Below are 8696 nucleotides of genomic sequence, written 5' to 3'. Positions count from 1 at the left end.
TGGAAATGTCCTTTAAATATATTTCTATTTCTATACATAAATTATTGTCCACGTAACTTTGCTCAAAATATTTGGCTATTGACGGGTGATCACTGACAGACAAATGAAAAGATAGCAACACAATAAAACTCCGTAACAAGTGTCATTAAGTTTAACAGCTAAATCACCTCTCGTCACATCTCTTCTCTAATAAAGCACCTCACTTCCATTGCCATTGATCCCATCACATTACTCATGGGTTTCTTCTCTTTCTCTCAAACCCTTCCTCCATGGCTTCTCACAATCACCCTCCTAACCCTCCCTCTTCTCTACACCCTCTTTACCCTTCTTGCCAAACAGAACAAAAACACAGCCAAACTCCCTCCAAGCCCTAGAAAGCTTCCCATCATAGGCAACCTCCACCAAGTTGGTGAAATCCCTCACTACACATTCTGGAAACTATCACAAAAACTTGGACCCATCATGCTTCTCCAACTAGGTCAAGTCCCAACCCTAGTGGTCTCAACCCCAGAACTAGCTAAAGAGGTCCTAAAAACCCATGACCTAGATTGTTGCACTAGGCCTCTCTCTCGTGGCCAAAGAAAACTCTCCTACAACTTTCTTGACCTAGCTTTTTCTCCATATGGAGAGTACTGGAGAGAGATGAGAAAGCTGTGTGTCATAGAACTCTTCACTGCCAAAAGGGTTCAATCATTTTGGCATGTTAGGGAATCAGAGGTTGAGCATTTGATTTCCACCATAGCCAAATCGGCTCCGAACCCGGTTGATCTGAGTGACTTGATATTCTCTGTCACGAACAATGTGATTGGGAAGATAGCTTTTGGGACGAGTCATAGAGGGAACCAATTCGAGTATGGTAAATTGAAAGATATAATTGACGATGCCATGACTTTGCTGAGTGGTTTTTCGCCGTCGGACTTTTTTCCTGGAGTTGGGTCGGTGCTGGATTTGGCAACGGGGCTTCAATGGAAGCTTGAAAGGTGTTTTAAGAATCTTGATACGTTTTTTCAGAAGGTTCTGGAAGAACATCTTGATCCTACTAGGCCCAAGCCGAAGCATGAAGACATCATTGATGTTATGCTTGGTTTGGCTAAGGATCGGACCACTGTTCTCCATCTAGCTAAAGATCATATGAAGGCTGTCCTCTTGGTATGGTATTTCTAATTTTTCTACCTTTTTCGGGTTAAAAGTTAAATTTTTTTATTTCTTTATATGCCGACTTTGTTTTTAAAATTGTAAAATGTTATAGAAATGACCAAATTCCTGTTTTAGTAACGAATGTATCGTGCAGAATAGGTGTCACGTTAAGAAAAATGTTTGGGAGCATTAATTAGTACTCCCACTAATTAGGTGGCAGTGGGTCCCGCCATTAATGATGTGATGTTTTGGTCTTGGAGTTGTATTTTTTTTTATTTTTTTTTTACTTTTTTAATACATTAGTGCTATTAGTGGTAATATTTTTAGTGGGATGAATCATTGTTGGTCACGTGAATTACTAAAAAATTTTGGACGAATTTTTAATTTGTATAATATTATTTTTATTTTTAAAAATATACACTGAATTAAGTCAAAAAAAAAAAATGAGAGTATACATGTCAGTACCATGATGAATCTTTTTTTTTTTTTTGTAATAATGAAGAAGAAAAATTTTTAACACCCCCTAAAATATCATTTTTTTAATTTATCCAAACTACTTGAATTTTTGCATCATTATTGATTTGTTAAAAAGGCCAACTAACTAAAATTTATCATTTTGTTGCATCAGTATAAATGTGTTGATGGATACTGCATTCTTTTAAGAATGGATTATTTTAATCAATAATGGTAGGTGGTCTGAACAAACATAGCTCGAAACACTCAAAACGAAATCGTTTTAGATGTAAAACGACGTCGTTTTGACATATTCGAGCCACAAAAATTTAGGTCACCAAACATTTTCCATATTTATAAAAGGCAAATAGAAAGAAAAATTGACTTTTTAATTTTTAATTTTTAATTTTTTTGGACTATTTTCTTACTTCCCAGACAACCTACTTTCTTAAATTCAATTATGTACATATATACTTTGTTGTATGTTTGGCAATCAAATTATTTGCCCATAATTTGAGTTAAATCAATATTTGTTAATCTTCTAATAAAGGGATATGGACCCTATAATTAAAAATAAAAATGACATAAATTTAATTTTTTGAGTTATAATTGAAATAAAAATTGTCATAATTAAACACAATATGAGGTATAATTAAAAAATTTATGAGTCATAACTAAAATAATATGATAATTAAAGAAGAAAATTTGAAAATTTGGTATAACTAAAGAAAAAAATGACATAACTAGATGTCCATATGAAACACCCTTTTTAAAGGGGTGTATATTAGAATTTCCTAATAATCTTATGTAAAGCTGTATTTAATTTGCGTCAGGCCTCGTTTAGAAATATGTTGTTTTAGTAATTTTTTGACTTTTTACAAAAAAATGTATAGAAAAATAAATAGTGATGTGACGATTTATGATAACTTTTTGGCTTTCAAAAGAAATAAATTTAGGACAAATTACACTGATAGTCCCTATATTTTACCCTTTGTGTCATTTTGATTTTTACACTTTTAATTGACTCAATTTTAATTCTTATTTTTAGATTTTGTTTCAATTTGGGCAAATTAATAATATCATTAGTGTTTTTTAAGAAAACTTATCACTAAATTTGTTGAGATTAACTAACTGAGTTGAATAAGTTTATAATTTTGCCTTTAAAAAATGGCACGTGAAACTTATGTGCAGATTTTTCATAAAAAAAATATTAAGAGTTGTAATCAATTGAGTCAAATTGAGATAAAATTATAAATTTATGATTAAAATTGAATTAATTGAAAGTATATGAATTAAAATGACACAAAAAATAAAAATTACTATCATAATTCACCCAAAAATTTATGACAGCCTTCTTAAGAAAGATTCTTGCCCTGTTCGTTTCTTTTTAATTTTTTTACCAACTATAGAGTTTCGTTTGTGATGGGGTTGACTTTTTTTACTTGTTGATTATTTTAATTTGGGATTAAAAAGTTTCATTTGGAATGGACTTGTTGATTTTTTTAATTTTTATAAAAAATAAAAAATAAAAAATAAAAAATAAAATAATTATAATTTAAATGTGATATTTTATTTTATTAATTTTTTATCTTATTTTATCTCTTTGTGACTATTTTAACCTCTAGTCCCAATTTTTTTCATGCCAAACGAGGCTATCCCGTTATCTTTTTAATTTTATCCGTATCTCCGTTGCCCACTTCAAAATTGCCTACTTTTTTTTTGGGTACAAAAAATTACCTACTTTTAAAACTCCAATTGTCATACATATATTTTTTTAGGGTAAATTACAAATATACCTCTGAAATTTGATTAAAATATGAATCGCTTCTTATAATTTTAAAAATTACATTCCACCATCTAAAGTTTCAAATTTCATAACAAATAACTCCTTTTATAGTAAATCGTCATGTCAATTAACAATTTTTAATAATGTTAAAAATATGTTTCAATTAATAATTTAGATAATTTTATTATTGTATTGGAGAATAATTATGAATTTCATTCTTTTAGTTAATTTTGTTAAATAATTTTTTTTAATAAAGGGGTATTTGTAATTTTCAAACCACATGGAGCAATCTGTATTTTAAGCAAATCTTAAGGAGTGTATTTGTAATTTACCCTATTTTTTTAGTAACAGTTGTGTTGTGTTATGAACGTGTCGGTTTTGCCGCTTTTTTTTTAATTTTTTTTAATCAAGTGTCTGGATTAATTTAGGCGTAACTCAACTAATCTTAGAATTCATGCAAAGCATCCCTTCATGTGGATCGGGTAAATTTCAGGCGGAGCCTATGGGCGTATCCCAGCCCTAAAAAGTTGATACCACACTCTCAGACTCCAAACTGCACCTACTAGGCCAACCCCTTGGGTATGGATATAATTGGTTTGGTACGGTCGGTATTTAGATAAAAAATTACACCGAACCGATAATGTCGGTTTTATTATTTTAAATACTGATACAGACTACTTCTCCTATCAAACCGTACTGAACCGAATCAACTAAAACGGTTCAGTTCGGTGTGGTTTAATCGGTCTAGGATCTTTCAAACTCGAGCCACTTTTACTAATCTACATAAAAATATTAAATTAGTTATTTGTCCACAATTTCAAATATATCAAATCCATCCATTTAATTACTTTTCAATTCCTAGATTAACAAAAATAAAAAAGTTAAAAAAATACTAAGATTTAAAGAATAATAAGTTAGAGTTAAGATATATATAATAAGAGTTTACAATGATAAGGTTAATAATTTATTATACTTTATTAATATCATTATATTGTTAGATTATATATATTATAAATACAATATATGTTAAAGCGGTTAGTTTCGGTTTAGTTCGGTTCATAAGGTGCTTAACCCGTTACCGATCCGAAAATCGAAAAAAAAAAATCAAATTCAAAAATCACACAAATCGATTTTTATTATAAAAAAAAAGACCAAATATTGTTGGTTTGTTCTGGTTCAATTGGTATGGTCAATTTTTTTGATTTTTCTTACATTCCTACCCTTGGGATTGGTTTTGCTGCTGTTGGCCTACCCAGCGGCACTATTGGGCTTGTGGATCCTGTGCCGAGCGCTACATAAATGATGTTAGGAGTTGGATTTGTTAGGTTTATCAAGTTGATTATTCTCATAAAAAAATTTAATTTGATCGGATATAGTAATTGTGAATTTAAATTACATTTGTTTGATAAAATTGAACGGTCCACCTTATTTAAAAAGGTGACAGTTTATTTAATATAAATGCTATTAGAACTTACAACAATCTTAATTTTTTTATAAAAGTAATTTACTAAACGAACCCCCACATACCTTGGATCATTAATGTGGGCCTCAACGTGAGACCTACAAACCCAACAACACGGTATTGTTGGGCTACCCAACAACAACAAAACAATATCATGACGATGTGAGTTTGTGATTATTATTATTCTTCAATCAATTTAATTATTTTTTATAAGGACGATGTGCTTTAAGGAATTATGATGCGCTTATGTATAATTTATTTTAGTAATACTACGCATTGAGATTTAATTATATAGAAATTATCTAAAATTATCATGTGAGTGTTTGATAAATTATTATTTTAGTAGGTTATTTTAATTTTTAATTATTTTAGTAGGCTAAAATTTTTGTGTTTGAGAAGATGGTTAGATTTTTTTGTATTTAGATTTGATATTTATGAGAAAAAAAAGTAAAATGATTATGGATTTGATGTGACATTTTATCTTATTGACTATTTTAATATATTCTGTTTGTTTGTTTGTTTGTTTGTTTTTTTTTTTTTGTAAATTTTAGCCCAAAAAATCAAAAAAAAAAAAAAAAAGCCTCAGATAATATACAAAGTTAAGTTTTATAACCATCCATTCAAAAAAAATTGAATAAATAATGAGTTGTCAGATTTATTGAATTTGTTTATTTATTTTGTTGATAAAAACAAACAAATCATGTAACAACCTCAAAACTCATCCAAAGTGTTTTTCCACATACCAGGATATCTTCCTCGGATCAGTAGACACCAGTTCAGTCACAATGGTCTGGGCAATGGCCGAGCTAGCCAAGAACCCAAGAGCCATGAAAAAGGTTCAGGACGAAATCCGAAACTGCATTGGAAGAAAACCAAAAGTTGACGAAACAGAGATACATAATTTGAAATACCTGAATCTCGTAATCAAAGAGACTCTCAGGCTCCACCCTCCTGCCTCCCTCCTAATCCCCCACGAAACAATCCGGCAAACCAAGATCGGCGGCTACGACATCTTCCCCAAAACCCGAATCCTAGTGAATGCATGGGCCATTGGAAGAGACCCCAAAATCTGGGACAACCCAGAAGAGTTCATTCCAGAGAGGTTTGAAAACAGTGGGGTTGACTACAAAGGCCAGAATTTCGAGTACCTGCCTTTCGGGTCCGGTCGGAGAAGCTGTCCTGGAATGACAATGGCGATCACTTCTGTGGAGTTCAATGTGGCGAACTTGCTGTACTGTTTTGATTGGAAGCTGCCTAATGGAATGGAAGTTGAGGATCTGAACATGGATGAAGAGTTTGGTCTGAATATCAGGAAGAAGGTGCCTCTGAAACTTGTGCCTGTCAAGTACAATTGGGAGGACTATAAAGGCTAAATGGAAGGGGACTTTTGGTTGTACTTGTGGTTGTGGTTGTAATAAAAATAAGTTTGCGTTGCGTAGTTTGGTTTGGCTTGGCTTTGCATGTTTTGTGTTTTTGTGTCTGTAATGCTTTTGGATTATAAATAATGGACACCCTCTGTTTGGAGTGTGCTTATGCAACATTTACTTGGTTTGGAAATATATTATTTTAACAATTTTTTGATTTATTATAAAAATATAAATAGAAAAATAAAAAAATAATATGACAATTTATAATGTTCTTTTGACTTTTTGTTTAAAATTTCAAGATGCCAAAGGAGGCTGCTTATAATGTACCATTGGTTTGTGATTATTATTACTAATTTGGCGCCACCATGTAGGCTGGTAAATGTGCTTTATGAAGCACACGAGAAATTGTCCAGATAACCATCACATAAATGAGATGTAATATTAGTGAAATTATAACTGAGATATAAAGGTAATGTTAGAGATTTTAAAAATTTTATCAAGATTTTTATTAAAGATCTTACATGAATGTGAACCTATATGGAACTCATTTGGTGTGAATCTCATATCCATATAAGATATTATAAAATTTTTATCATCTTTAACATTTTTCGATGTATAATCATCACTGAGTACTTGGAGTAATTCTTTCCATTAAATTGGCTTGTCCTTGCAAAAAATATAAAAAATGTCTGGTGCATGCAAATACTTTGAAAATAAATAAAAATAATAAAGCATGCTTAAAATTTTTAAAACAAAATGGCATTTTTTAAAATTTTAATTCTAAATTTTTAAAAACAAAAAAGTTATCAAACAAGGCTTGAATGCATTAGATTATCTCCATCTAATAATGTTGAATGTTTTGGTGGAATGAAATTTCTATCATGAGAACCATGATAGTAAAACCAGTTTTTCTGCAATTATCTTCATTTGATCTTCTGCAACTGGGCTCTCCAGACTATAGTTGAGCCCAATGCTGTTGGATTTGGTCTGAAAATCTATCTACAACAGCCCAATGTGTAAAACATTTTTGCTTTGATGTAATCTTAGGTTAGATTAAAAGCTGTCAATTTGAAATAAAATTTGGACACGGCCTGGGTACATACCTTACCTTCACAACCCGAACAATCAAAATTTTGTTATTAATATATACAAATTATATATAATTAATATGAAATACATACATAAAATATTGATTTTTTTTAGCATTTTAATTAAATTTTACTACAATGTAATATATTCTACTACTTGCTACATATAACTCAAACCAATTTAGTTAGAACTTGGGTTAAAATTTGCAAATCCAAATTAAATTCCAATAAAGCCTTGACTATTTTTTGCATTTGGATTAAATTAAACTATTGTTAATATATGATAATAAATATAAAATATTGATTATTTTTTGCATTTGGATTAAATTATACAACAACATAGCATATTTGTTACTGAGTTGGTTCTGCTTCTGGGTTGTCTGTTTGGTTGGTGGTTGTTCTGGAGGATTGCCTTGTTGGTGCACTTGTTTGGTGCCTCGTTGGTCCTTTGTTTTGTCCTTGTGTCTGTTGCCTGTTGTTTTGCTCGTGTGTTTATTTAGGTGGCTCTTGGGTATATCTTCTGGTGCATTCCGTGGAGCTTGGTTGGACTCATATATGTGGGCTGCTAAGTTTACTTATTTGGGTGGCTAGTGGGTGCTTTTCTTGTGTATTTTGTTTGGTTCTGGATTTTTTTTATTGTTAGTCTTTCACCAACTTTTGATAGTATGCTAACATATGATTGAGTGGGTGTCTTGGTGCCAACCTAGCTAGAATTGAGATGTTCCGCTTTGATACTCTTTGCACTCATATTTTCCTTTATTGATGTAATATCTTCGTATTCTTATCAATAAAGCTATTTCTTTTTCTAATTAAGAAAAAAATCAATTTAATTTTATATTACCTTATATACATGTAAGTTTTTTATTATAAAAAATAAGTATTAATATAAATAAAATAAAATAAATAAAATAAAAAAGAGTACAATGCATGGTTTGGGTCAAGTGAAAATGAATTTTGTGTTGAATTTGAACAAACTATTTGGCCCTGTACGGGAAAGAAATAAATCTTCTCGTATAATCTTGTTGATCAAGTCTGCGCTCTTCCGCACGTCGTCACTTGGTCACCTGAAAACACAAACGTGAGCTAGCCGGCGGGTGTGTGCTGGAAACCTCTCCGATGCCTAAGTCAGTAAGCTTGACAAATAGACAAAAGCTCTGTGAATTCAGAAAACAAAGTTGTGTTACCTCTCCAAATGTGATGTTTGTGAGTTTTTATAGGTTTTGTATGGCACAATCCTAGTAGGACTTTTACTCCTTCATGCAGAGTCCTCCTAGGATTCATACTCCTGAAGGATAATACTTATCCCTCAACACCCCCGTCACTGCTTAAACCAAGTGAGATGGTTTTACCATGGCCGAACTACCATACGACCGAAGTAAGCATGGCCCTACTTAGCCGAACTA

General features: G+C 31.3%; 1 protein-coding gene across 1 annotated transcript; it reads left to right on the top strand.

Moving 5' to 3' along the window:
- Window positions 1-228: 228 nt before the first annotated feature.
- LOC114300646 (2-methylbutanal oxime monooxygenase) lies at window positions 229-6415 on the top strand. Its single transcript, XM_082905665.1, has 2 exons — window positions 229-1149; window positions 5585-6415. The coding sequence occupies exons 1-2, from the start codon at window positions 235-237 to the stop codon at window positions 6209-6211; spliced, it is 1542 nt and encodes a 513-aa protein (XP_082761791.1). The 5' UTR covers window positions 229-234; the 3' UTR covers window positions 6212-6415.
- Window positions 6416-8696: the final 2281 nt, after the last annotated feature.

Source organism: Camellia sinensis, chromosome 14 (assembly GCF_055761805.1).
Source record: "Camellia sinensis isolate YWXY chromosome 14, ASM5576180v1, whole genome shotgun sequence".
Taxonomy (NCBI): domain Eukaryota; kingdom Viridiplantae; phylum Streptophyta; class Magnoliopsida; order Ericales; family Theaceae; genus Camellia; species Camellia sinensis.
This window is presented reverse-complemented; position numbering and strand designations above follow the sequence as displayed.

Coding starts and splice junctions, on each gene's coding strand:
- LOC114300646 (XM_082905665.1), top strand. CDS start 235: ATGGGTTTCTTCTCTTTCTCTCAAACCCTTCCTCCATGGCTTCTCACA. Junction 1,150..5,584: donor ATATGAAGGCTGTCCTCTTG/GTATGGTATTTC, acceptor TCCACATACCAG/GATATCTTCCTCGGATCAGT.